At 64.9% G+C, this 27,791-nt stretch overlaps 1 protein-coding gene across 2 annotated transcripts; it reads left to right on the top strand.

Annotated features, from left to right (window-relative positions):
• Nucleotides 1–1,452: 1,452 nt before the first annotated feature.
• On the top strand, nucleotides 1,453–26,997 carry FLNA (filamin A). 2 transcript variants are annotated; one of them, XM_057538019.1, is made up of 48 exons: nucleotides 1,453–1,598; nucleotides 4,664–5,151; nucleotides 8,328–8,576; nucleotides 8,682–8,779; nucleotides 8,899–9,046; nucleotides 9,429–9,547; nucleotides 9,641–9,718; nucleotides 9,811–9,973; nucleotides 10,074–10,274; nucleotides 10,733–10,870; nucleotides 10,960–11,083; nucleotides 11,201–11,337; nucleotides 11,438–11,631; nucleotides 11,768–11,881; nucleotides 11,973–12,116; nucleotides 12,845–12,968; nucleotides 13,055–13,215; nucleotides 13,302–13,392; nucleotides 13,480–13,649; nucleotides 13,901–14,018; nucleotides 14,117–14,379; nucleotides 14,605–15,202; nucleotides 15,289–15,462; nucleotides 15,548–15,710; nucleotides 15,788–15,948; nucleotides 16,041–16,211; nucleotides 16,618–16,741; nucleotides 16,831–16,987; nucleotides 17,649–17,838; nucleotides 17,994–18,017; nucleotides 20,313–20,560; nucleotides 20,644–20,739; nucleotides 20,910–21,012; nucleotides 21,100–21,240; nucleotides 21,349–21,477; nucleotides 21,673–21,846; nucleotides 21,943–22,104; nucleotides 22,198–22,401; nucleotides 22,478–22,630; nucleotides 22,745–22,867; nucleotides 22,986–23,252; nucleotides 23,389–23,526; nucleotides 23,725–23,840; nucleotides 24,367–24,499; nucleotides 25,274–25,450; nucleotides 25,615–25,833; nucleotides 25,918–26,121; nucleotides 26,510–26,997. In XM_057538019.1, exons 2-48 carry the CDS (start codon nucleotides 4,779–4,781, stop codon nucleotides 26,695–26,697), a joined length of 7,944 nt encoding a protein of 2,647 aa, XP_057394002.1. In that variant the 5' UTR covers nucleotides 1,453–1,598; nucleotides 4,664–4,778; the 3' UTR covers nucleotides 26,698–26,997. The 2 variants fall into 2 exon arrangements, with proteins under 2 accessions (XP_057394002.1, XP_057394003.1); XM_057538020.1 differs by lacking the exon at nucleotides 17,994–18,017 and having other exon boundaries at nucleotides 1,454–1,598.
• Nucleotides 26,998–27,791: the final 794 nt, after the last annotated feature.

Raw genomic sequence — 27,791 nt, 5'->3', positions numbered from 1 at the left:
GGATAACCCAGTGCTGTGGGGACGGGATCCCAGTAGATGGAGAGACAAAGGCCGAGGCACTGCGAGGAGATCCCACCATGGGTCAAGGTGGAAAGGTCATTGCCAGCAGAGCCAGCATTTTAGCAGGTGTGACCAAACTTCTTCCTCCCTTCCTCCCTCTTCCTTCCTTCTCCCTTTTTCCCTTCCTCCCTTCCTTCTTTTCTTTTTTTTTTTAAAGGTATTTTTTAAAATTTATTTATTTATTTTTGGCCACGCTGGGTCTTCGTTGCTGCGCACGGGCTTTCTCTAGTTGCAGCGAGCGGGGGCTACTCTTCGTTGCGGTGCGCGGGCTTCTCGTTGCAGTGGCTTCTCTTGTTGCAGAGCACGGGCTGTAGGCGCACGGGCTTCAGTAGTTGTGGCACGCGGGCTCAGTAGTTGTGGCTCTCGGGCTCTAGAGCACAGGCTCAGTAGCTGTGGCGCACGGGCTTAGTTGCTCCTCGGCATGTGGGATCTTCCCGAACCAGGGCTCAAACTCGTGTCCTCTGCATTGGCAGGTGGATTCTTAACCACTGCACCACCAGGGAAGCCCCCTTCCTTCTTTTCTCTCTCTCTTTTTATGAAGTAGAATAGAATAGGAAATATCAGAGTGTTTTCAGGCAGTAAGGGAAAGTCTCATTTGGTGGAACGTTTGTTTCAGTTATTTGTGTCAATCTGTGTGTGCGTGCAGGTACTGGCTCAGGATGTAAAATGTAGTTCTTATTGAGGGTTGTGGGCAAAATATTAAGACACTGCTTTATGTGGCCTTCCCCAAGGAAGTAACATTTGAGCTGAATATGAAGCTACCAGGAAATGGGCACGTAGAAGAGGAAGAGGGAACCTGGCAGTGCCAGGGCATGGCTGTGCCCACCCAGTTCACAGACACTTGGCTCCTCGGCGACACCCCACTGTACACGCCCAGAGCTCAGCACTGCACCTAATCATGCTCCTGAGAATTCAGAACATTTCTATTGCTCGCTCCCAGGCCAGGCCTGGCACCCATCAGAGGCCAAATCAGTGGCAGCCAGGACGCTGGCTCATCACAGGGCTCGGGTCCCTGCCCCAGTGCGGACTTCCGGGTGGTAGGCGCTCAGTGAGCACCTGCAAGCGCCTGTCGCCCCCCACCCCCAAGGGCAGAATCAAACTTGTCTGGACAGCCCAGGCTCGGGGCAAAGGCGGGGGGCCGTGACTGTGGGCGGCTCCCTGGAGGAGGTGGCCTTTGCTGCTGGGCTGAGACGCAGGCCCTGCAGACCCCTTGGGCGCACCCCTCCCCTCGCTGGACGGTGAGCTCATCGGGGGTGGGGGGGCGTCGCCGGCGGCCCGGGCGCCTGAGCTCACGGCGCGCCCCCGCGGCGCCCCGCCACCCCCGCTCCTGGGCGATTTTACCAATTAAGGCTTTCTCGCCGGGCCGGGACGGGCGCGGGGCGGGGGTGCGGCAAACAAGAAGGCGGGCGGCGGCGGCCCATTCGCGTGGAGGCGCGCGGCGCGCAGCGGACGCCAGCGGAGCCCCGAGGCGCTCGGCGCGGGCTGTAGGACCGGCCAGGCGCCACCCCGCGGTCGCCGACCGCCCGCAGGGACAGCAGGTGAGGCCTCCGAGGCGGGCACCGAGTGGGACGGTCACCAAGCTGCTCGCGGAGCGGGAGCCCAGGGCCAGCTGCAGCCGGGTGCGTGAGCGCAGCCGCCTTCCCTGGTTTCCCCGGGAATCTATGTGTGTGCCCAGGAGTGTGGGAGCCGAAAGCCACGGGGGGTCCCTGAGAGAGAGGGTGTCTGAGCGTTTGGCAGGATATGGGCTCTCATGGGTGCCCGTGAGCGGGTCACTGCATGACTGTCCAGGAAGGCAAGGCCCTGAAACCAGGACATTGTGTGGGCTGAGCGCGAGTGACCACCTGGAAGGACACTTCGCAGCCAGTATGCCCCCTGGGAGGGTGACAGTGGGTACCTCAGTGACACCAGTCCTCTGGGCACCAACTGCCTTGGGTACATGGGGGCTGGCTCCTGGGCTGCTGTGCTCCACGGGGACCCGGGTGGGAGGGTGGCCAGGCCAGATTCTCAGGCTGCGCCCTGTCCCAGGTTGGCTCTGAGCTAGATGTTCACACCAGCCGGGATGTGAGCGGCAGGGTCCCCAGATTCCCATGCCACCTGGTCCAGGAGAAGCAGGTGAAGTCCGCTGGCAGACCCACCTGCGTGTGCTCCAGGCAGCACTGTCGAAGTGGGAACTCAGGACTTGAGTGCTGTCACCTGCTGCACCTGGACTTGCCTGAGCAGCCCCTCCTGCCACTCTTCGGCTTTCTTCATCAGCCGAAGCACTCCTGTGGGAGGGTCTGGCCTGGAGTCTGAGGGCAGGAGTGGGGTGGGAGGCGGGGTGTGTCTAACATCCAAGAATCTACTCCAAATAAGGGAAAATATGAAAGAGCTGGATTTTGGCTTCCAAGGACTGCCCAATCTGGGGGCTTTGGGATGGGGCGCCACCTGGTGGTGATACTATGTCCCCTAGGGACAAGAACCCTCTACACCCCCATCACTTATCGCCCCCAAATAGGGAAACCCTAGGGCTGGAAGCCAGGGCACCCAGCTTCTGTCCCCCTTTCTGCTGGAGCCGGCTTCTGGTCGCTTACTCTGACTCAGTTTCCCTGCTCTCTGAAGATTAAGGAATGAACACAGACCCAATTGGATGGCAGTTATGGAGTGAAAATCAATTCTTGGTGTAATTCTGTCCTTGAGAACTTGCTTTCCAGTGGGGCAGGGGAATCAGAAGAACAACTCTCACCCCCTCTTGAATGGGGCCTGGTAGGGAGGGGTCCACACGGGTCCCCCTCTACAGCTGTCTCTCCCACCTCCATCCCAGTTCCCAGACACCGCAGTGTGGAGTTTTGTGCATGTGTGTCTGAAAGTGGTCAGGAGTGGACAGTGCACAGGAGGTGAGCCTCAGACTGAAAAACATCATTTGGACCCCATACCACCACCACTGGTGAGGAAAAACCAATGGGGTGACAGGCAGCCCCTAAGCGAGCATGCTGGAGGGCAGGGGAGATGCCCGTGGGGACTGCAGCCCCACTGTGGGTGATGCAGATACCAGGGCTGTGCAAGAGTCAACCATATTTGGGCATGACGTGCTGGCTGACCCAGGGCCTCCTCTCCCACTGGTCTTCAGCAGATAACTTAATTACTGCTAGTCTGTGGGTCAATCTAAGAATCAAGCAGGAGGGACAGAGACATGCCTTTCTGGAAAAAAGATGTAAAGAAGGGAACATCCTGGAGAGGGGAGGTACACAGAACTGGGGCAAGTGAGTCCACTCTGGTGACAAAGCCATGAGTAAGCTGGCTTCTCTTCACTGAGGAGGGTAGCAGTGAATGTCCCAACAGGCCTCTTGCCCCTGTGCCTTTGCCGGTCAATGTCTCCCCACAGTGACCTCCCACGGTCTCCAGTTATCTACCAGAAAATTAATTTTGAGCAAATATCTCCCCATTGCCCTGGAGACACCATCCCGGCTCCCCAGCAGGCCTTGGCAGCCTTCCGTGGTTTGCCCCCTTCGGTCCCCTGGCCCCCTGTCCTGGGGGCCCGCTCTGCACTACCACGGCCCCGAAGCCCACCGAGACCCAGGTGCTCAGAGCCCACCAAGTCTTACTGGAACCCCGGAGCAGGTCCCTCTGAGTCTGGAAGCCCCCACCCCCGCCCCCCGCCGCTGCCCGGCCGCTGGTCACACTGGGCTCAGGGGCCATTCCGACAGGAGCGGAAGCCCCTCCCGCCCCAGGTGGACAGCGGGTGGGTGAGGCGGGCACTCGCTGTCTCTGCATGCATCACACGGCGCCCTGTGCCAGTGCGCATCGGCACGCCCGGGCCCCTTCCAAGGCTGCTGGCTCCTGGAGTGCCGGTGGCCTCCTGGCCCAGTGCCCCATTTCCTCCCGGGTGGAGCGGGGAGGGAGGGAGGCGGTGGGGACCGGCGAGGCGCAGGTGCGCAGGCCAGGCCCTGCAGAGCGGGAAGGCGGGCTGGGGCAGGGGGTCTGGGGGTCTGGGGGGGGCGGCCTAGGGTTCGGGCGCTACGGGCTTCCCTGGCGTGGCGCACGCGCGCAAAGCGCTGCCAGCAGCGCCTGGCCCAGACCTGCGCTCTCCAAGGGCTCGCCCTTCAGATCGGGCCCCTTCCCGCTGGGGCTGCTGCTGCTGCTGCTGCCGGGGCCGCCGGCTGGGGCGCGTCCAGGGAACCCCAAGCGCCGGAGCTCGGGGGAGAGGGGACGGCGGGGGGCTGCGGGGACCGAGCGGAGTCCACGTGACTCAGGGAGGGCGAGCCACCCCACCCCCCCGCAGGGGCCTTGGGGAAGGAAAGTCCCTTGTATGGTGTGCCCGCTGGAAGCCAAGCGGTCCAGCGCCAGGCGCTGCTAAGCCTTTCCTCGCTGCAGCGTTTCCTGCAGTGCAGGAGGGAGATCGCAGGACTTGAGCGCATCCTTGCCCGCTATGGGGCCCAACAACCCTTCCCGGAGCCTGGGGGTCGGGTCGAAATCGCCTAGGCGGGGGGACTCAGGGGGGCATTCCAACGGGTGGGGTGGGGCGGGGCGGGCACGGCCCGAAGCCCCACCCACGGCCACGCCCCGATGTGACTCCGCCTCCCAGCCCCGCCCCCACCCGCATTTAAAGGGCTCGCTCTCTCCGCAGCGCAACCTCTGCTGTCTGCATCGCCCCGCGCTCGCTGAGGTGCCTGCGACTTTAATTAAAGGGCCGTCCCCTCGCTTGGGCTGCAGCACCGCCCCTCGGCTCCTCGCGCCTCAAAATGAGTAGCTCCCACTCCCGGGCGGGCCAGAGCGCTGCGGGCGCGGCTCCGGGAAGTGGCGCCGACACGCGAGACGCCGAGATGCCGGCCACCGAGAAGGACCTGGCGGAGGATGCGCCGTGGAAGAAGATCCAGCAGAACACATTCACGCGTTGGTGCAACGAGCACCTCAAGTGCGTGAGCAAGCGCATCGCCAACCTGCAGACGGACCTGAGTGACGGGCTGCGGCTTATCGCGCTGCTCGAGGTGCTCAGCCAGAAGAAGATGCACCGCAAGCACAACCAGAGGCCCACCTTCCGCCAGATGCAGCTCGAGAATGTGTCGGTGGCGCTCGAGTTCCTGGAGCGTGAGAGCATCAAGCTCGTGTCCATCGGTGAGGGCGCGGGCCGCCCGGTGGCGCTGGGAGGCGAGGGAGGGGGGCTCCGCGCGTCCTCCCATCTTCCCCGGGCTGACCCCTCGCAGACACCCCCCCTAAGCTGTGGCGCTGCCCCGGGAGTCCCCGGGGCCGCCCAGCTCCGTGTGGGCCTCGAGAACAAAGGCTCGCAGGCCGGCGGTGCGTGCGGACCGCTACGCGCCCCCGCCCGCCGGTCCCCGGCTGGCCCACGCCCCGGCTGAGCTCACATCCTCCACAGGCCGCGCCCCCGCCGCTGCGCCCGCGGTGGGAGAGGGCCTGGGGGGGCGGGCACTGGCCAAGCTCTGGCCGTGCGCCTAGTGCCCCATCTCTAACGAGGGGGAGGCCGGGTCTCTCCACCCCCTACAGCAGTTTGGAGAGGGCCCTCTGGGCTTCAGGCACCCCTGTGGTTCCTTAAACAGGGGATTGGAGCTTGTGGGTCCCATTGTCTAGTGCCCTCCAGTGAAGATGGCTCATACCCCAAGTTTAGATCTCCTTTCGGGAACTAGGGGGCCAGAGAGGGCCATAGCTAGCAAAACAGCACCTGAGATGGGTTTGGGCGCTGGCCAGTGAAGGGAGCTGGCTTGTAGTCACTTAGATACCCAGTTACTGTCGAGCTTGTGCCAAACGCTTGCCTCCATGTAAGGACTTGCTTTCCTGCATCTAGAATATGCAGGAGTTGTTTGGGAGGTACTCCAGCATGTGCTGGGCTCGCTGCCAGCCCAGTGTTCATGTCACCGGGCTGGTGAGGCTGGCCTTGATCGGGCCTACTGCATCATCCCAGGCATTTCGGAGATGAGAGCCACACAGGGACAGGCACCAGAGCTGGCGACTTCGGGGGGCGGGGAGACGCGACAGGGAGAGGAGGGGCATGAGCTTTCTTTCCTTCAGAATCGAAAGAGGCCTTCCAGTTGTCCCTACAGCCCTGGCCCGGTCCATGCTGAGCCTGAGAAAAGGAGGGACCGAGACTCAGGTGCCCCCAACCACTCAGGGCAGGTCTCAAGGGCCCCACCTCTTTCTCTGGAATGCAAGTCGAGGCCGAGGCCCACCCCCCAGTCCCAGCCTCAGTCTAGCCAAGCTGAGTCATCTCTGAGCCTTGGGTGGGGGGGCAACCGGATGTGGGGAGGCGGGCCACACCCCAATTGTCTGGGGGGGGTCTCCTCCTCCCCCCCTCCCTCCTTCTCCTCCTCTTGTGAGCTGGCTGGAGCAGGCCTAGTTCCCAGAGCTTTGCCATATAAGGCAAAAAAATGTTGGAAAGCAGCAGTGATTAGGGGAGGGAGGGGGCAGGCTGGCCCCGGGGGCTGGGGAAAGGGGGTGGGATGGGGCGGGGCCATCCAACCAGTCAGTCTCTCAACTCTGAGCCCGGTCCTTCCCACCCTCTTTTGTGAGGTGGATGGGAGGGCCTAGGCCAGCCTCCTATGGACGGGGGGTGGGGGGGGGGGGGGGGGGGGGTGGGGAGGGCCCAGCCCCATGATGGCTGATGAGCTTGGCCTTGTGTTTCCCCTCGTGGGTCATAGTGGACCTCGGGCCTGCTGAGGGCTTGTGCTAGACTCAGGATTCTGCGGGAGGGAGCCTGGCGGGAAGGCCCGGCTGCTCCTGCGCCCTTGGTCTTGTCTGAACCTTCCCGTCACCCCTAGCCTGAAGCCCCCACTCCACCCTGCTACCTGCCATCTGGGGACAGTGCAAGGCAGTGGTGAGGGACCGGGACCAGCCCCAGTCTAGGAGCAGGAAGGCCGCTCTGCTTTGAGTGGCATTGAGCTGGTCCGCAAGGTGCTGCCTACTGGATTCAGAGGCTACCTGCCATTGATGGCCCTTTTGGTGGTGTCCATCCCCTTCTCCCCACCCCTAAGTTGACTCACTAGACAAGTATTTTCTACTGATTGTTGGGGAATGGTAGGTGGAACACGCCAGCAGGGATTCCAAAGATGAGCAGCCCTCCTGAGTTCTCAGAGAACCCCCCCCAGCCCCCCCCCATCGCTTGAGGAGGCTGAGACCCAGAAGGGCCTTGGGTGGGGCTCAGAGCCCAGAGGGATTGCCATGGTGATGGGGTGCAGGGTGCCCGCCCTAACCACTTCCCCTGTGGTGAGCTTGGCGGCCACCAACCTGCAGCCCAGTGGCCCGTTAGGTGGCGAGGAGGGCGGGCAGCAGCTGAGCAGGCTCTGCTGAGGCAGCGGGACTTGGGGACCCCACCCATGACCTCTGCCACCCAGGCTCCCAAGCTGGGCCCTGAGCGCCCAACCCAGGCTCACTGGCTCCGCCCTCCCCCTTCGGGCTGGGTGAGGGGGCCCCTGGAATGTGTCCTGCCCGTCATCCTGGCTGGCAGGCCATCCCTGCCGGGCCCCAGTGAGTCAGGGCCATGCAGCCCAACCACTGGTTCCTTGGGGCTCCCAGCCCCTCCCCCTGCACCAGGGCTGCTGCCCAACTCCCAGCCTGGCTCTGTTGGGGGAGGGGGAGCACTAAGGCAGTGGGGGGGCGGGGCTCACACCCTCCACCCAAAGGGTCCTTGCCCAACGCCTCCGCTTCCCCGGCCTCATGCCATCCACCCGCCCCCGCGACCCCAGGGCAGCAGCCGTATTTCCCAACCTCTCCGCCCGCCTGCCTTCCTCTTTCTCAGTGCCAGGTCAGGGGCCCTGGCGTGGCGTCAAGGGCCTGGGGCCCGGCTGCTCCTCCTACCCCTTTCCTGGAGATCCCTGGGGATGGGCGTTGGGCCCCTGCAAAGCACTCATCCCACTCACTCTCCAGAGCCACCTTTGGGGAAGGGCGCTCGTCCCCAGGCCTCCCCTGGCCCTGTCTGCTGCCTAGGTCTGTCTCCTGTCCTTCCTCTGGGTCCCCACGGCCCCAGGGCTTCCAGCAATGCCCCCTCATTGTGCTGTATTGTCACCATGTGTCTACAGGTGTTTGGCCTCTGAACCTCCTTCACACCCCCAAAGGGGCCCTGGGCAGAAAGGGCCCCGACCCACACCCCACCCTGCCCCACGGGGGCCTCCGCCTCCTCCCTGGGGCCTGCTGTGCTGCCACATTCCCCAGTGCCTGGGAGTGGCCTGACACCCTGAACGTGCACCACCCCCCAAAGCCACATGTGCGTGTGTGTGCGCGCACGCACGGGGACTCCCGGGTCGGCCCTGCCCACCCAGCGCTGCCACTCGTTCCCCTTACAGACAGCAAGGCCATCGTGGACGGGAACCTCAAGCTGATCTTGGGCCTCATCTGGACCCTGATCCTGCACTACTCCATCTCCATGCCCATGTGGGACGAGGAGGAGGACGAGGAGACCAAGAAACAGACACCCAAGCAGAGGCTCCTGGGCTGGATCCAGAACAAGCTGCCGCAGCTGCCCATCACCAACTTCAGCCGGGACTGGCAGAGTGGCAGGGCCCTGGGCGCCCTTGTTGACAGCTGTGCCCCGGGTGAGGGGCATCGGGGGGGCCGGGGCCGCCTGTAGGGGGGTGGAGGGGGTGGCCTGCAGCCGGGTCTCGTGGCCCCCCAGACTCATGGCCTTCCTTGCCTCGCAGGCCTGTGCCCTGACTGGGATTCCTGGGATGCCAGCAAGCCCGTGAACAATGCGAGGGAAGCCATGCAGCAGGCCGACGACTGGCTGGGCATCCCTCAGGTACACTCCGCCGGGCCAACCGGGGCCGCCTGGGGGCCGAGGTCCCAGTGCGGGGAGGTGGTGCGTCCCAGGACCCTGAGGCTTGGAGGCCAACTGGCTGCTTTTTCTGCGCGTGACAGGTGATCACCCCTGAGGAGATCGTGGACCCCAATGTGGATGAGCACTCCGTCATGACCTACCTGTCCCAGTTCCCCAAGGCCAAGCTGAAACCAGGGGCTCCCCTGCGGCCCAAACTGAACCCGAAGAAAGCCCGAGCCTACGGGCCAGGTGAGAGAGCCGGGCGGGGGGTTCTCCTGCAAGGTGACCTCCTCCCTGAACGTGAGCTCCTGGGGAGTCTGCAGTCACGTGGCTGCCGGGTTATCAAATGCCCCCCGTGAGTCAGACAGGAGTGGGTCAGGGCTGGTCAAAACTGGCCACTGGCTCTGTGTTCCCCCCGCCACACCAGCCCGAGGCAAACTCAAGCCAGCGTTCTAGAAAACAGGCCCAGGCCTGTCCCACGGCAGGAGCGCAGCTGGGGCTGAAGGCTGGGTTCTGCGTGCTGGGGTGTACACCGAACTGACTCACCCCGTTCCGAACGGCCTGATGGGGCTGCGGTGGGGGTGCGTCAGCCCTCACAGCCAGCCTGTGGCTTCCCCCCATCCCCGGGCAGGCATCGAGCCCACAGGCAACATGGTGAAGAAGCGGGCAGAGTTCACCGTGGAGACCAGAAGCGCTGGGCAGGGAGAGGTGCTGGTGTACGTGGAGGACCCAGCCGGGCACCAGGAGGAGGTAGGGCGGCCGGCAGGCAGGGCAGGGCGCTGCCGGGCCCCCGCGCGGAGGGGCCGCTCTGAGCAACGGCTCACGGATTCCTTCCCACCCTAGGCAAAGGTGACCGCCAATAATGACAAGAACCGTACCTTCTCTGTCTGGTATGTCCCCGAGGTGACGGGGACTCACAAGGTGAGCCCTCAGCCCAAGGGGAGGCCAGTGGCGAGGGCAGTGGCGAGGGCGCCCCCAACCCTGCCCTCATGGTGCGCCCCTCCTGGGAACAGGTCACCGTGCTCTTTGCCGGCCAGCACATCGCCAAGAGCCCCTTCGAGGTGTATGTGGACAAGTCCCAGGGAGATGCCAGCAAAGTGACGGCCCAGGGCCCTGGCCTGGAGCCCAGCGGCAACATCGCCAACAAGACCACCTACTTTGAGATCTTCACGGCGGGTGAGGGGAGGGTGCCGAGGCCGGCAGGTCTGGGGAAAGAGCCGCGGGGGCGCGGGAGCGGCCTGGAGGCTCTGGGATCTGAGCCGATGCCTCCCGACAGGAGCGGGGACAGGCGAGGTGGAAGTGGTGATCCAGGACCCCGCAGGACGGAAGGGTACCGTGGAGCCTCAGCTGGAGGCCCGGGGCGACAGCACGTATCGCTGCAGCTACCAGCCCACCATGGAGGGCGTCCACACGGTGCATGTCACCTTCGCTGGTGTGCCCATCCCTCGCAGCCCCTACACTGTCACTGTTGGCCAAGGTAGGCCAGTCCCGGCCGCCCCCCGCTGGGCACGGCTCCAGCCCTGCGGTCTCGGAGGGGGGCAGCCGGGCAGGTCCCGTTCCAGCCCCCGCCCCGGCTCCCTGGGCTTCTGTACTTCCGCTGTGCGGGCGCACTCTTTCTGGCCCGGCTGGGACCCTTCTCCTCCTCCTCCTCTCGCCCTCTCCATCTCTCTCTCTCCACGCTTTCACCTTCGGAAGAGCTCGCTCCAGCTGTCTAGAAACCTGCTGCTCTCTGCTCTGCCCACAGGGTCAACGGTACTTGGATCTGTCTTCCTAGGGGCGGGTGGGCGGAGGGCTGGGGGCTGGCGTGGCTGGAGCAGGTGGGAGGAGGCCTGCCATGGCCAGTTCTTTCTTACGCGTCCCTCACCGGCCCTGTGGGAGCAAGGGAGGGGTCGCCCGCGCCAGCTCCCCGCAGCTCAGCCAGCCCTCTGCCCACAGCTTGTAACCCAGGTGCCTGCCGCGCCGTCGGCCGAGGCCTCCAACCCAAGGGTGTGCGAGTGAAGGAGACTGCCGACTTCAAGGTGTACACGAAGGGCGCGGGCAGTGGGGAGCTGAAGGTCACCGTGAAGGGTCCCAGTAAGTTGGCCTGTGGCTGGGCTGGGGTGGCCGGTGCCAGTCCCCGGCCACCGCTGGGCAGGCCTGAGGCCCTCTGTTGTCTCCGGCAGAGGGCGAGGAGCGCGTGAAACAGAAGGACCTGGGGGATGGTGTCTATGGCTTCGAGTATTACCCCATGGTCCCCGGCACATACACTGTCACCATCACGTGGGGCGGCCAGAACATCGGGCGCAGGTGAGGCCCTGGGCTGAGCGCTCAGAGGTGGCGCGCTCCTCCCTCTGCTGGCTTCGGGCCGGCCCCCCTCCAAGACGGGGCCCCTTGGCACTCCCCTGGGTGGCTCTCTCCTTGCAGTCCCTTCGAGGTGAAGGTGGGCACCGAGTGTGGCAATCAGAAGGTGCGGGCTTGGGGCCCCGGGCTGGAGGGCGGCGTCGTCGGCAAGTCCGCAGACTTTGTGGTGGAGGCCATTGGGGACGACGTGGGCACCCTGGGTAAGTTGGAGGCTGCGATGTGGGCACCTGGGGGCAGAGGCTGGTGAGGGCCACCCTCCCGAGGCTCCAGGGCACTGACGGAGCTAGTGGCTATTGTCAGGCTTCTCGGTGGAGGGCCCGTCACAGGCCAAGATCGAATGTGATGACAAGGGCGATGGCTCCTGTGATGTGCGCTACTGGCCCCAGGAGGCTGGCGAGTATGCCGTGCACGTGCTGTGCAACAGTGAAGACATCCGTCTCAGCCCCTTCATGGCCGACATCCGCGAGGCGCCCCAGGATTTCCATCCTGACAGGGTAAAGGGCGCGGGCCGCTGGGCTGGGTCTCTGGGCTTTGGGGCCCTGGGCTGGCATCGCCGGCAGCGTGCTCCTGCCACTCTGTGTTTGGAGGCCAGCACTTGGTCCCCTGAGATCTGGGTGGCCCCCCCATTAGGTGAAGGCACGTGGGCCTGGATTGGAGAAGACGGGCGTGGCCGTCAACAAGCCGGCAGAGTTCACGGTGGACGCCAAGCACGGCGGGAAGGCTCCTCTCAGGGTCCAAGTCCAGGTGGGGTGCCCGTCTGTGGGGGGGGCAGGGTGGGCAGGTGCCCAGACCCGGGCACTGACCAGGAGGCTGCCTGCGCCCGCCCACTTTCCAGGACAACGAGGGCTGCCCCGTGGAGGCGGTGGTCAAGGACAACGGCAATGGCACTTACAGCTGCTCCTACGTGCCCCGGAAGCCGGTGAAGCACACGGCCATGGTGTCCTGGGGAGGCGTCAGCATCCCCAGCAGCCCCTTCCGGGTGAGCCTGCCCTCTGCAGGCCTCAGACAGGCCTTTAGCCCACCTCCCTGGGCACCTGCTTTGCTCTGGTACGGCCCTCTTCGATGAAACTCGCATACCGTACAGCCTACCCCTTTCAGTTAAACAACTCGCTGGTTGTGAGTAAGTTCAGAGTTGTGCGGCCATCACCACAGTCGAGGATGAGGACATTTTCACCGTCCCCCAGAGAAACTCCTCTACCCCCCAACTGCCCCCGGCCCGAAGCAGCCACTCACCCACTTTCTGGCTGTGCGGTTTACCTTCTCTAGACATTTACTGGGGACGGACTCCCAGGCCCTGTGGCTTTTTGTGTCTGGCTGCTTTCACTCAACGTCGTGTTCGCGTTAGTTCACCCGCAGCATAGCACGAGTCAGTGCCTCCTGCCTTTCCACGGTCGAATGGTGCTCCATCGTACGGATAGACCACATGTTAGGCGTCCAGTCATTTGTTGATGGGCATTTGGGGTTTTTTCACCTTTTGGCTGTTGTGAGCAGTGCTGCCATGAACGCTCCAGTACAGGTGTTAGTGCAGACGAGCGATCTCATCGCTCTGGTTGGATAGGGAGCGAAGGGTGGCGGCATTGCAGCAGCGTGTGGTTGCTTTACACGTCACTGTTCAAGCAGCCACCAGGCGACTCCCCAGGGTGGGCACGCCATTTTGCCCCTACTCCAGACTGGTCATGCCCCTGCACTTGCCCCCGTGCCCTGCAGGTGAATGTGGGAGCCGGCAGCCACCCAAACAAGGTCAAGGTGTACGGCCCAGGAGTGGCCAAGACGGGACTCAAGGCTCACGAGCCCACCTACTTCACTGTGGACTGCACGGAGGCCGGCCAGGGTAAGGCCCTGCCTCGAGAGCGCGGGTGGGCGAGTGGGCGAGGCGTCCCCATGAGGCCCCAGCCTCCACTCCCTCCTCGCCCGCAGGTGACGTCAGCATCGGCATCAAGTGTGCCCCTGGCGTGGTGGGCCCCGCCGAGGCCGACATTGACTTCGACATCATCCGCAATGACAACGACACCTTCACGGTCAAGTACACACCCCGTGGGGCGGGCAGCTACACCATCATGGTCCTCTTTGCTGACCAGGTGGGTGCTGCCACTCCCGGCCCCTAACGCTGCTGGGTGTTGGGGTGCTGCTCTCCTCTCAGCCCTTCTCCTCCTGCCCCCTGCAGGCCACGCCCACCAGCCCCATCCGGGTCAAGGTGGACCCCTCCCATGACGCCAGCAAGGTGAAGGCCGAGGGCCCTGGCCTCAGTCGTACCGGTGAGGACAAGTACCCCATGGGGAGGTTGGGGAGCCCTGAGGGGGTGTGGGGCAAGGTGCCCCTACAGGGTAGCTGTCTCTCCTCAGGTGTCGAGCTTGGCAAACCCACACACTTCACGGTCAATGCCAAAGCTGCCGGCAAAGGCAAGCTGGATGTCCAGTTCTCGGGGCTGGCCAAGGGGGACGCGGTGCGTGATGTAGACCTCGTTGACCACCATGACAATACCTATACCGTCAAGTACACTCCTGTGCAGCAGGTAGCTACCTTGACCCCCTGTGGCCACGCCTGTCCATACACCTGCTGAGCCCGTGGGCCCCCTCACGTGGTGGGCTGGGTGGGCAGCTCCAGGGGGCTTCCCGCCCACTCTCGTTTTCCACCTGGGAGAGAGCGGGCATGGAAGTCCAGGGGGTGCAGTGGCAGAGAGAAGCCATTGTCTCTGAAGCCCCCTCCCCATGCCCAAGTTGGGAAGCCATGACCCACGACCCTGCCCTTCTGTACCCTTCCCAGGGCCCAGTGGGTGTCAGTGTCACTTATGGAGGGGATCCTATCCCCAAGAGCCCCTTCTCGGTGGCGGTGTCTCCAAGCCTGGACCTCAGCAAGATCAAGGTGTCCGGCCTGGGAGAGAGTAAGTAGTTGGGGCCTGTCACAGCCAGCCACTGAGCATGCCCCGGGGCTGCCTGGGCCCGTGTCACAGTTCTCTCCTTCCTTTCATCATGTCAACAGAGGTGGATGTTGGCAAAGACCAAGAGTTCACAGTCAAGTCGAAGGGTGCCGGTGGCCAAGGCAAAGTGGTGTCCAAGATTGTGGGCCCCTCGGGGACAGCGGTGCCCTGCAAGGTGGAGCCAGGCCTAGGGGCTGACAACAGCGTGGTGCGTTTTGTGCCCCGTGAGGAGGGGCCCTACGAGGTCGAGGTGACCTACGACGGCATGCCTGTGCCTGGCAGCCCCTTTTCTCTCGAAGCTGTGCCCCCCACCAAGCCTAGCAAGGTAACTGGGGTGTAGGTGCCACCCCCTCTCTTCTCCAGACTCGCCCTCGCCCCTTCTCATTTTTGTCCTTTTGAGCGGTGGCCCTGCTCAGGCCTGCCTGTGCCCGTCTGGCGGGGGAGGGGAGCCAGAACGAGAGGAGGCAGGCGGAGTCAGGCTGGGGGTCTGAGGGTCGAGAGTCAGGGAGGTGGCGTGGCTTTGGCTCCTGACCTGCCTCTCCTCCCGCAGGTGAAAGCCTTTGGGCCGGGGCTGCAGGGGGGCAGCGCAGGCTCCCCTGCCCGCTTCACCATCGACACCAAGGGCGCCGGCACAGGCGGCCTGGGCCTGACAGTGGAGGGCCCCTGTGAGGCCCAGCTGGAGTGCCTGGACAACGGGGACGGCACGTGCTCCGTGTCCTACGTGCCTGCGGAGCCCGGGGACTACAACATCAACATCCTCTTCGCTGGCACCCACATCCCCGGCTCCCCGTTCAAGGCCCACGTGGTTCCCTGCTTTGACCCGTCCAAGGTCAAGTGCTCGGGCCCCGGGCTGGAGCGGGCCACCGCCGGCGAGGCGGGCCAGTTCCACGTGGACTGCTCGAGCGCGGGCAGCGCAGAGCTGACCATTGAGATCCGCTCCGAGGCGGGGCTGCCAGCCGAGGTGCACATCCAGGACCACGGCGATGGCACGCACACCATCACCTACATCCCCCTGTGCCCCGGGGCCTACACTGTCACCATCAAGTATGGCGGCCAGCCCGTGCCCAACTTCCCCAGCAAGCTGCAGGTGGAGCCCGCAGTGGACACCTCAGGCGTCCAGTGCTATGGTCCCGGGATCGAGGGCCAAGGTGAGAGGCCTCCCACCATAGGGCATGCGAGCAGGGAGAGCCGGGGTCCCTGGAGCCCCATTCTTCCTCTCCCTGCCCCCCTGCAGGCGTCTTCCGAGAAGCCACCACTGAGTTCAGTGTGGATGCCCGGGCTCTGACGCAGACCGGAGGGCCGCACGTCAAGGCTCGCGTGGCCAACCCCTCGGGCAACCTGACCGAGACCTACGTGCAGGACTGTGGCGACGGCACGTACAAAGTGGAGTACACGCCTTACGAGGAGGGTGTGTGCTGCGGCGCTGGAGGGATGGGCCGGGGGCGGGGGCAGGGCGACCTGGGCTCCTCCTGACCCAGCCTGCCCTCCTGCAGGACTCCACTCTGTGGACGTGACCTACGACGGCAGCCCTGTGCCCAGCAGCCCCTTCCAGGTGCCCGTGACCGAGGGCTGTGACCCCTCCCGAGTGCGCGTCCACGGGCCGGGCATCCAAAGCGGCACCACCAACAAGCCTAACAAGTTCACCGTGGAGACCAGGTGAGCGAGAGCCCCAGAGGCAGGGGCCGCAGTGGGCCTTGGAACCCAGGGGATAACGGGCTGTCTGTTTGGACCAGGGGAGCTGGCACAGGGGGCCTGGGCCTGGCCGTAGAGGGCCCCTCCGAGGCCAAGATGTCCTGCATGGACAACAAGGACGGCAGCTGCTCGGTCGAGTACGTGCCCTACGAGGCCGGCACCTACAGCCTGAACGTCACCTATGGCGGCCATCAAGTGCCAGGTGAGGAGGCAGGTCAGCTGGGGCCGGGCTGGGACCACCCGTCCGCCCTCCACTCTGTCTCACACAGCTGCCATCCCTCTGCCTGCCTCCAGGCAGTCCTTTCAAGGTCCCTGTGCACGATGTGACAGACGCGTCCAAGGTCAAGTGCTCTGGGCCTGGCCTGAGCCCAGGCATGGTCCGTGCCAACCTCCCTCAGTCCTTCCAGGTGGACACGAGCAAGGCCGGCGTGGCACCGCTGCAGGTCAAAGTGCAGGGGCCCAAAGGTGAGTGTTCCTGTGCCTGGGAGCGGGGGTCAGGTCAGGAGAGTGTGGTCCTCTGAGGGAGGGGACCCAGCACACGGCGGGGGCGGGGGGCGGGGCCGGTGGGCAGGCAGTTGACGGAGGAGCCTCAGGTGACCCCAGAGCCAGTGCCCTGGGGCAGGGGACCAAAAGGAGGTAGAAGAGACAGGACTCAGCAACTGAGCAGATGTGGCAGGCGGGAGGCAGGTAGAGCGGGCAAGGGTCTGAGATGTCACAGGGGCTCAGGGCTGTTCTGGGGACGGGCAAGTGAGGGCAAGTCGAGCCCCCCTGGGGTGAGGGCTGGGTGCGTGGCCCAGACTCGGCTTTCTAGTGTGGTGGGACTAGGGGCCCAGGGCACCGGCTAAGGCTCTGTCTGTGGGACTGGGGCCAGGCCTGGTGGAGCCAGTGGATGTGGTGGACAATGCCGATGGCACCCAGACCGTGAACTATGTGCCCAGCCGTGAGGGGCCCTACAGCATCTCAGTGCTGTATGGGGAAGAAGAGGTGCCCCGAAGGTAAGAGGCTGGGCCCTCTGCCTGTGGGGAGGGGCCTGGGCTGGGCACCAAGAGCCTTCCTGACCGCTCACAGCATCCTGGCCCAACAGCCCCTTCAAGGTCAAGGTGCTGCCTACACATGATGCCAGCAAGGTAAAGGCCAGCGGCCCCGGGCTCAACACCACTGGCGTGCCCGCCAGCCTGCCTGTGGAGTTCACCATTGACGCAAAGGACGCGGGGGAGGGCCTGCTGGCGGTCCAGATCACGGTGAGCTGGCCGCGCGGGTGGCCGCCTGGTCCTGCTGTTTTGCAGCTCCGGGCACAGGGAAGGCGAGGGAGGGGAGGGGCCCAGGCTGGAGCGGGGTGCAGCGCGGGGTCCGCGGCCTGGGGCAGATGGGCCAGTCCGGCTCTCTGGTCTCCCTTAGGAGCCGTGCCAGCCAGGGCAGGCCCCCCCGCCACACAGGCTGCCCCATGCATGCACTTGCTCACTTCTGATGTCACCAAAGCCCTTAGTGCCTCAGCTTTTCTGCCTGTAACATTCTCTGGGGCCAGGTATTAAGGCTAGGACTCTGAGATCTTCGGGGGAGCTCGTCCTAGTGCTGGGGCAGGCCCTGGGGTAGAGGATGGGAGCTGAGAGGTCCTCGTGGGGGTAAAGCAGGATGGGCGCCAAGTCCCTGGCCCTGCCTGTTATCACGCAGGGTGGGGAGGGGGGCACTGGGCATTTTGGCGCTTCCCTTCTGGACCTTGCCCGTGGGGAAGTAAAGGACAGTGGTGGATGCAGGCAGCCGTCTTGGGCCATGGTGGTTGAGCGGCTCGGAGGCTGTCCCTGCAGCAGTGGTGCTTGACGCTTGGTCCTTTGAGAGGGCCTGAGGGAACCCCGGGCCTGGCTGGGCTTGGGCCAACTGCCTCCCCTGTGCTCTGCCACACAGGACCCTGAGGGCAAGCCCAAGAAGACGCACATCCAAGACAACCACGACGGCACGTACACGGTGGCCTACGTGCCAGACGTGACGGGCCGCTACACCATCCTCATCAAGTATGGTGGTGATGAGATCCCCTTCTCCCCGTACCGCGTTCGGGCCGTGCCCACTGGGGATGCCAGCAAGTGCACCGTCACAGGTGAGCCAGCCCGCCAGCGGCCACGGCGCTCAGCACGGGGCTTGGGTGTGCCTGTGTGCAAGGGCTCGCTGCTTGGGGCGGCGTGTGGGAGTGGGGGCCGCCCCCTTGAGTGACTCACCTGACCTTTCTCCTTGCTCTCTGCCCTCTCACCTCAGTGTCAATCGGAGGTCACGGGCTAGGTAAGCTGCTTGCTGGGGCCACTCCCAATGCCCCTCCTGCCCAGAGGGCAGCTTCCTTTCCTCTTCCGTGCTGATTCCCAGGACAGTTCCAGCTGCAGCTCTTGGCAGGGACAGAGGGGGGAGCTGGAGGGTTAGGGCCCAGGGGGGCCTCCGGAGCTGAGCATGAGCGCTCCGGCCCTCCCCCTCTCTGGGCCTCCGTTTCCCCATCTGAGAAGTCGGGTTGCAGCTGAGAGCTTTGGGGTGAGGTGCATCCTGAGAGGCACCCCCCTGGGGGCTCTGGGGTCTGGGGATCTTGGCTTCCCGGGGAAGTCCCGGGGGCGGGCAGCAGGCCCTTTCTTTTCACTTCCTCTTTCCGCGTCCAGGGCTCTCGCGTGGGGTCTCCCCCAAGCAGCGGGAGTCCCCGGCCCCGGCCGGATCCACAGACCCCCATCCCCACCTCCCGGGGGCCTCTGCGTCCCAGGCCGGGGGAGGTGCAGGCTGCATGAGTGGGTGGGGCTGGCTGGTAGTGCCGTAGCACCAGCGTCGACTGCTTGGGCGGCCAGCATGGCGGGGCCCGGCCCGGCCTCAGAGCCCCAAAGTGCACTCGGTGGCCCCCCTCCCCCCTCCCTCCCCCTATTCCCCAAGCAGTGACGTTATTCAGATGGTCCCCAACCAGGCACGGAGGTTCTCCTGCTCAGGCATGGGAGGGGAGAGCCAGCCCCAGCCAGGGACACCGAGAAGAGGCAACGACTACACGGGAGCCTCTGAAGGCTGTCGGCCTGGACCTTGGCCGAGGCAGCCAGGGAGAAAGTTAGAGGGTGGCTGGGGCTCCACGGCAGGGGCTCGACGACTTTGGACAGCAGGCCTCGGGGTCTGAGATGCCAGCCCTGCGTGCCTAGGGCAGGGGGTAGGGCCTGGGGGGGCAGGGGCAGGGGCAGGACTGGGCTGAGGGAGTGGTCTCGGTTTACCTGGCCACTGTGTGCAGAATGGAGACAGGGCGCCCAGCTGGGGAACCGAAGTCACTTCTGGACCAGTCGGAGGGGTGGCTTGGGCTAGGCTGCTGGTGGTGGGGCTTGAGGGGGAGCCAAATTGGGGGGTTACTTTGAGGATGGAGCAGCTGAGGGGCTGGGCGCTGGGCAGGGAAAGCGGGGAGTCGGGGCTGACCGTGAGGTTGGGGCCCGAGCTACTAGCTAGGTGGCAGGTCCAGGTTCTGAGCCAGGGAGACCAGGTGTGGCTGTGTGCGAGGTGAGGCCTCCCAGGGCAGGGGGGGCAGCAGGGGGGGCCAGGTGTAGAGCTCAGGAGAGCCGCGGAAGGCCAGCATGAAGCCCAGCAAAGTGGGAGCCCTCGGCAGACAGGAGAGTTCAGTGGCAGGCTGCCCGGGGGACCCCCTTGCACTCAGCCCTCGAGCTGGTCCGGTGCTCCCAGCTGCTTCCCCGGCAGGGGCCGGGCTCCAGAAAGCACTCGCTGCCAGGCCTCACAGCCCACAGCCCCCCCGAGCCTCCACGGCTGAGCCCAGATCATAACGTCACTGTCCCTCCCCTCTCCTCGGGCACTCTGGGGCCCCGGAGGCTGCTCCGCTGCTCTGCTCTCGCCACCTCGCAGCCGCGGCTCTGGCTCGGGCCTCCTGCCCCCCTTCCCCCTGGGTGCTGCCACTGCCTGCTGCGCTGTGCTGCCTCCCTGCTTCCCTGCTCCCAGCTCCCTGCCTGCGCCGGGCCGCGCCCGGCCGCCCCTCTCTGCAAGCCTCCGGTTGAGCGAGCGTTCTCAGTTGTCAGGAAACTCCAACTTCACCTTCAGGCCCGGGGGGCGGGGGGCGAGTGTCACGTTCCCCACGCTGCAGCAGGACTCCGCCTCACCGCATCCGCACACGGCACTGGGGGCCAGGGCCAGGCCGCGGGGGCGAAGGCAGCTGTGGGCCCAGCTGGAGCGCTGGCGCCGGTCAGCATGGTCCACGGCGCAGGCTGAAGCCAAGTGGGCAGGGGCGGTGGCAGCAAATGCTTGTGCCCTGATGGCGGCGGTGGCCTCATGGGCTTCCCGGCCCTTCCTTCCTCTCAGACTCCTGGGTGCCACCCGTTGGGCCTTTCCCATGTGGGGGACTCCCCCGAGACAGGACTCCCAGGCTTGAGGTGGCTCAGGGGAACCTTTCCTGCCTTCTGAGAAATCACTCACCATCCCAGCTTGGGGGGGCGGGGGCGGGAGGCCTGGCTGTGCTTGGTGGTGGCAGTAAGAGGCCTGGGCGGGTGGCAGGTGGACAGGAGTGGCCCGAGCGCCGAGCTCATGCACTGGCCCCCCCTTTGGGGACCCACCCTGCCCCACCAGGCGCTGGCATCGGCCCCACCATCCAGATTGGGGAGGAGACGGTGATCACCGTGGACACCAAGGCGGCAGGCAAAGGCAAGGTGACCTGCACCGTGTGCACACCCGACGGCTCTGAGGTGGACGTGGACGTGGTAGAGAACGAGGACGGCACCTTTGACATCTTCTATACGGCCCCCCAGCCGGGCAAATATGTCATCTGCGTGCGCTTTGGCGGCGAACATGTGCCCAACAGCCCCTTCCAAGTGACGGTCAGGAGGGGTCAGGGGTGAGGCGTCCGGGCGGGACTCATCTGCGATGACAGAGTCTCCAGCTGTTGTGCGTTGCTCTGCAGGCTCTGGCTGGAGACCAGCCCACGGCACAGCCCCCGTTACGGCCTCAGCAGCTGGCCCCACCGTACACCTACGCCCAGGGTGGCCAGCAGACCTGGGTATGGCCTGGCCCACCTCCTCCCAGCCCTAGGGGACACTCGGGGACCGGCCAGCTGGGTGTCCCGTGAGGCCCTGTTCTGCCACCTGTTAGGAGGGACCCCAGATCCTCCCACGCGGGACTCCCTTCCCTCCTGCAGCTCCTCACTCAGGCCCTCTGTCTCCACTGCAGGCCCCAGAAAGACCCTTGGTGGGTGTCAACGGGCTGGATGTGACCAGCCTGAGGCCCTTCGACCTTGTCATCCCCTTCACCATCAAGAAGGGCGAGATCACTGGTGAGCGGGGGCGGGAAGGAGCTAGGGGGCCACAGAGGCCAGAGTGTGCCAACGGGCTGCCCTGACCCGGGCCCCACTGCCCTGCAGGGGAGGTGCGGATGCCCTCGGGCAAGGTGGCGCAGCCGGCCATCACCGACAACAAGGATGGCACCGTGACCGTGCGCTACGCACCCAGCGAGGCCGGCCTGCATGAGATGGACATCCGCTACGACAACATGCACATCCCAGGTGCGCCCCCCAGCATGCCACCACCACCTTACAGGGGCGTGGGGCTGGGGGAGGGGCTTGGGGGCAACACGAGGCCCCCATTCCACGTGGCCCCTCTTCCTGCCTCAGGAAGCCCCCTACAGTTCTATGTGGATTATGTGAACTGCGGCCACGTCACAGCCTACGGGCCTGGCCTCACCCACGGGGTGGTGAACAAGCCTGCTGTCTTCACCGTCAACACCAAGGATGCAGGAGAAGGTGAGCGGCAGCTCTCGTCTTGACCTGCCTGTGTGTCGCGGGCTACTGTCAGCCGGTGGGGGGCTAGACACTGGAGATGCTCCCCAGATGAGGCTCCCTGCCCCACCCCCGGCCTCTGCTTGCCCGTTGGGGCTTCTCCTCATTGGCGCAGTGTCGCTGGGCACAGTTCCCACCCTCACCCACAACTCTCTCCAGGGGGCTTGTCCCTGGCCATCGAGGGCCCATCCAAAGCAGAAATCAGCTGCACTGACAACCAGGACGGGACGTGCAGCGTCTCCTACCTGCCCGTGCTGCCTGGTGACTACAGCATCCTGGTCAAGTACAACGAGCAGCACATCCCGGGCAGCCCCTTCACTGCCAGGGTCACAGGTAGGTGATACCCAGCGCAGTGACAAAAGGAGGCAGGTGGCAGGGTGGGTGCAGTCTCCCTCTGTGCCTGGACACACAGTGACCGTCCCCCGCCAGGTGACGACTCGATGCGCATGTCCCACCTGAAGGTGGGCTCTGCCGCTGACATCCCCATCAATATCTCGGAGACGGACCTCAGCCTGCTGACAGCCACAGTGGTGCCGCCCTCGGGCCGGGAGGAGCCCTGTCTGCTGAAGCGGCTGCGCAATGGCCACGTGGGTAAGAGGCTGGGGAGCAGGGCCTTCTGGGAAGGGGGGAGGCTGGGGGTGGGGGCACGCCTCTCCCCGGCTGACAGCCCCTCCCCGCGTCCAGGGATCTCATTCGTGCCCAAGGAGGCCGGGGAGCACCTGGTGCACGTGAAGAAGAGTGGCCAGCACGTGGCGAGCAGCCCCATTCCCGTGGTGATCAGCCAGTCGGAGATCGGGGACGCCAGCCGCGTGCGGGTCTCAGGCCGGGGCCTCCACGAAGGCCACACCTTTGAGCCTGCGGAGTTTATCATCGACACCCGCGATGCAGGTAGGTGGTGGTGGTCTGGAAGCTGGGGTGAGCCCACTGTACTTGGCCCCCCGGCTCAGGGGTGTCCCTCCCGCAGGCTATGGTGGGCTCAGCCTGTCCATCGAGGGTCCCAGCAAGGTGGACATCAACACAGAGGACCTGGAGGATGGCACATGCAGGGTCACCTACTGCCCCACGGAGCCTGGAAACTATATCATCAACATCAAGTTCGCTGACCAGCACGTGCCTGGTGAGTGAGGCACCCACGCACCTTCCCCATGGCTGGGCAACCCTCCTTGCCACGCCAGGGTCCACCTGCAGAACGTAACTTGTGTGGGATGTGGGTTGTGCTTTCTTCCTGCAGGCAGCCCCTTCTCCGTGAAGGTGACAGGCGAGGGCCGGGTGAAAGAGAGCATCACACGCAGGCGACGGGCCCCTTCGGTGGCTAACGTTGGCAGTCATTGTGACCTCAGCCTGAAGATCCCTGGTAGGAGCTACAGGAGCCAGGGAGGGTCCCAGGGAGTCCTAGGTGCCAGCCCGAGGTGGTCCCAAACAGAGGGGTGGGCCCTCGGTCTCCTGCTCACCAGGCTGTCCCCCACCTACAGAAATTAGCATCCAGGACATGACAGCCCAGGTGACTAGCCCATCAGGCAAGAGCCATGAGGCCGAGATCGTGGAAGGGGAGAACCATACCTACTGCATCCGCTTCGTGCCCGCTGAGATGGGCATGCACACCGTCAGCGTCAAATACAAGGGCCAGCACGTGCCTGGCAGCCCTTTCCAGTTCACCGTAGGGCCCCTGGGGGAAGGGGGAGCCCACAAGGTCCGCGCCGGGGGCCCTGGCCTGGAAAGGGCTGAAGCTGGAGTGCCAGGTAGGCCCACTTCCCGCGGGGCTCTTGCCACTCCTGGGCAGGGGCTGGGGGGAAGGAGGGGGCTAGCAGCCATGCTTGGCGGGGGCCGATGCCAGGGGAGCAGCCCTCCGTGAGGACACACTGTACCTTCCCGCAGCTGAATTCAGCATTTGGACCAGGGAAGCTGGCGCCGGGGGCCTGGCCATTGCTGTCGAGGGCCCCAGCAAGGCCGAGATCTCCTTCGAGGACCGCAAGGATGGCTCCTGTGGCGTGGCCTATGTGGTCCAGGAGCCAGGTACTGAGATGTGGCTGGGGCTGGGAGGCAGCACCCGGGTTTGGGTGCTGGTCTGGGTCTACGCGGACAGCCCTGCCTGGCTCCCACCCTCCACCTTGAGGTCCCAGGGCCACTCAGGCTGTTTGTGGGAGGCGGCAGGCTCGAATGCTGACAGGTGGGGACCTCCCGGCACGCCCTCTGTTCTCTCTCCCTGCTCAGGTGACTACGAGGTCTCAGTCAAGTTCAACGAGGAGCACATCCCCGATAGCCCTTTTGTGGTGCCTGTGGCTTCTCCGTCTGGTGACGCCCGCCGCCTTACTGTTTCTAGTCTTCAGGTGAGGCACCGAGAGAAACCGCCCGCCTGGGGCTCCTGGGCCCGGCCAGACCAGAGCCGCCGCACAGAGCAGGCCTTGGCCCTGTGTCGAGTGACCCGCCCAGCCCAGCTCGGGGCGCCGGGCTTCTGCTCTGGCCGGGTGCAGCCCACGCTTGGGGTCGGAGGAAGTACCCCTGACCGTCGCGTGGAGTTTTTCTCGTGTCTCAGCTCTAAAGGCTTTGAACAGAAGCCTGTGCCCCTTGAGCACCAGGGCTGAGGTTTAAAGAGGGACAGCCTGCCAGGGCTGAGTGCTGCCCGCAGGGCGGGGCCACCCCCCTTCCTGCCGCCCGGTGTGTGACTGTAGAGCGTGGGTCTGGGAGCGGGGGTGTGTGCCTGTAGCTTGCTGCCCCTCAAGAATCAATGGCTCTCCCTCTTTAAACCAAGCTGGACGCCAGATGGGTAAGTGCAACCCCGTGGGCCTCCTGCTTCTGGAGCCCTGCCTTCCCTTGCCCCGCCCCAGCCCCTAACCGCGTCTGCTGTGCTTCCAGGAGTCAGGGCTAAAGGTCAACCAGCCAGCCTCTTTTGCAGTCAGCCTGAACGGGGCCAAGGGGGCGATCGATGCCAAGGTGCACAGCCCCTCAGGAGCCCTGGAGGAGTGCTATGTCACAGAGATCGACCAAGGTGAGGCCCTGTCCCTTCCCGGCCACCCAGCCGTCTGCCCTGGCCCCACTGGGAGCAGTGGGCCTCCCCCGGGCCTGGCCCACTGGCTGGAAGCAGGCTGAGAGTACAAAGGGAAGGCACAGACTCCGGAAGCAGCTGAGACAGGGCCCAGAGGCCTGGGCTCCTTCAGCCGGGCTCCTTCAGCCTTCAACTTGTGACCCAAGCCCTTGGGGACCTGGCTCAGCAGCCATGCTGCTAGAAAGGAAAACGCCTTCTGCAGGCCGTATAGCGCAGTCTCTTGAGGGAGAGACCTGAAGTCCAGTGATGGGGGCTGCCCAGGCGCCTGGAACCTGGGGACAGGCCCGGGACAGCCCCGGGGGTGGGGGGAGCTGCTCAGCCCAGTTTCACTAGTTCACAGCCTAGTCCTGCCCCTTCCCAGCTGCGTGACCTCAAGCAAGTTCCTGCCTGTCTCTGGGCCCCAGTGAACATGTGGGGGATAAGGCACTCATGGTACCCTTTGGAGAAGGAGGCATCGAGGCGGGCGTTTTGCCTACAAAAGATTCCAGTCCGAATGAGTCCTATCAGTAGCTTGGGCATCTAAGCTTCACCCCTCAGGCTTCAGGAGGTCTGTGCAGTGGGGTGTGGGTGCCCAGCACGGTCTCCAGAAAAAGCTGAGTGGGCCCCCTAGACCTGCTGGGCTCAACGCTGGCGGGCAAGGGAAGCCCCTCACCGATGCCAGCTGCTCACTTTTGGAGGAGAGACCCCAGGCCCACAGCACGCTCCTCTGCTCCTCAGATAAGTACGCCGTGCGCTTCATCCCACGGGAGAATGGCATCTACCTGATTGATGTCAAGTTCAATGGCACCCACATCCCTGGAAGCCCCTTCAAGATCCGAGTTGGGGAGCCTGGGCATGGAGGGGACCCAGGCCTGGTGTCCGCTTACGGAGCTGGCCTGGAAGGCGGCGTCACAGGTAGGTCAGTGGGTGCAGCTTCCGGTGTGTGAACACAACTGCTCGGGTCCCTCCTCCAAGCTCTCAGTGACAACAGGAGGCGTGCGGAGGTGACAAGGCTACACTGGGGGGCTGGGGTGGGGAAACAGGCCAGGCCAGCTCTGCCTAACCTCCCGTGCCCCCAGGGAGCCCAGCTGAGTTTATTGTGAACACAAGCAATGCGGGCGCTGGTGCCCTATCGGTCACAATCGACGGGCCCTCCAAGGTGAAGATGGATTGCCAGGAGTGCCCTGAGGGCTACCGCGTCACCTACACCCCCATGGCACCTGGCAGCTACCTCATCTCCATCAAGTACGGTGGCCCCTACCACATTGGGGGCAGCCCCTTCAAGGCCAGAGTTACAGGTGAGCCTTATACCAGACTGCTGCTACCCAACCCAGTGCGTGACACTCTGGCCACCTCTTAGCCCCGCCTGCTCTGCCCTGCAGGTCACCGTCTGGTCAGCAACCACAGCCTCCATGAGACGTCATCAGTGTTTGTGGACTCCCTGACCAAGACTGCCAGTGCCCCCCAGCATGGGGCCCCAGGCCCAGGTCCCACCGACGCCAGCAAGGTGCTGGCCAAGGGCGTGGGGCTGAGCAAGGCCTACATGGGCCAGAAGAGCAGCTTCACGGTGGACTGCAGCAAAGCAGGTGGGCGTCCAGGCCGTAGCCCGCTTCCAGAAGATGAGGCTGGAAATAAGAGCAGACAGCCAGTGCCTGGGAATACGAGAAGGGGAGTGAGGGGGCGGGAATGCCTTTGGGAGCGGGCCACTTCCAGCCTGGGCCTCCCTGCCGTCTCCTCTACCTTTCAGGAGAGTGCCCTGGAGGAGCTGGAGTTTCCTTTGCTGGTCTTGCCGGGCGGGTGCGGGGCGGGGGAGGTTGCTGGCAGCTCCTTAGGAAGGGCTGTCACCCCGAAACAGGCGACACAGGCGACGAGGTGGGAAGGGGAGGAGACAGGACAGGAGAAGGGAGTCAGCGCAGTCACAGCTGAGGGGAGGGACATGGGGCCTGGCACTGAGGCCCCTTCCCCCACCCCCAGGCAACAACATGCTGCTGGTGGGGGTACACGGGCCCCGGACACCCTGCGAGGAGATCCTGGTGAAGCACGTGGGCAGCAGGCTCTACAGCGTCTCCTACCTGCTCAAGGACAAGGGGGAATACACGCTGGTGGTCAAATGGGGCGACGAGCACATCCCAGGCAGCCCCTACCGCGTCCTGGTGCCCTGAGTTCTGTGTCCGTGCCAGCCAGCAGCTCCCAGGATGAGAAGTGCCCCTGCGCCCGCCCTCCGCCACCCAAGCAGCACCCGCCCCAGCCCTGGCCAGCCCTGGCCACCCTGTCACCGCAGCCGACCCTGCCCTGTGCTGCGCTCACCTGCCTCCACTTGGGCAAAGGAGAGAGGCGAGCAGAGGGAGGCTGCCTGTCTTCTTTGCTCCTGGGAGGGGTGAGGGGTGGGGGTCTTGTGCACAACTGCCCGCTAGTTCTCTTCTCTAGCCAAGAGGAATAAAGTTCTGCTTCCATTCTCCTGAGGGTGGCTCGAGCTCTCTGGCAAGGGTGCTGACACGGTAGACAGGCTGGACGGAGGCACGGGCCCAGACCACAGGCTGCTGGATCTCCAGGCCCGGCCCCCTCCCACTGCCCTGGCACCCAGTGGGTCCTGACTCGGGTCCCATCTGCACTGGCCTCCTCTCTGCCTCCCTGAGTCCAGACCAATGTGGGGCAAAGGGTGTGTCGTGCCTCCAGAACAGGGCCTGACGCTAGTGTGCTTATCCCAGACCCCACCAGCAACGATGCTGTCCCGGGGGAAGGCCAGGCCATGGCCAGGCTACAGGAGGTAAAATGCTGGGTGGGAGGACCAGATAAGCAGGACCTGAAGTCACAGCGAGCCCTGGCCATCCCGCAGACAGCTTAAACGCGCCACCATCCCCCGAGGAGGGACTGTCACCAGGCTCCCCACCCGGGGGGCAGGCTGTGGGTCTCCAGGCCCCTCAGTGGGCAGGTGGCAGCAGGTGGACGCATTCCAGGCACTGGCCACAGAGTCCGCCCCATCCCAACTCCAGCCTCAGGTGTCTGCGCCTGTCCTGCCCTACCTCCCTGGGTGGGCCCTGCCATGGCTCCCACTTGCCATTGGTGCGCAGGGGCGATCCCAGCCGCTCAGGCTCCTCTGCATCCCTGCTCAGAGCCTCCCTCACCTCTGTGCCCAGTGCCACAGCCCGAGTCCTCCGTGCTTCTCCGCCCTCTGCACACAGCTCTGATGTCCCTCCCGCAGCCGCACAGCCACCCTGCTCCTCCCCTGGGCAGCGGCCAGCCTCGCCCCCTGGAT

Source organism: Balaenoptera acutorostrata, chromosome X (genome assembly GCF_949987535.1).
Source record: "Balaenoptera acutorostrata chromosome X, mBalAcu1.1, whole genome shotgun sequence".
Taxonomy (NCBI): Eukaryota; Metazoa; Chordata; class Mammalia; order Artiodactyla; family Balaenopteridae; genus Balaenoptera; species Balaenoptera acutorostrata.
This window is presented reverse-complemented; position numbering and strand designations above follow the sequence as displayed.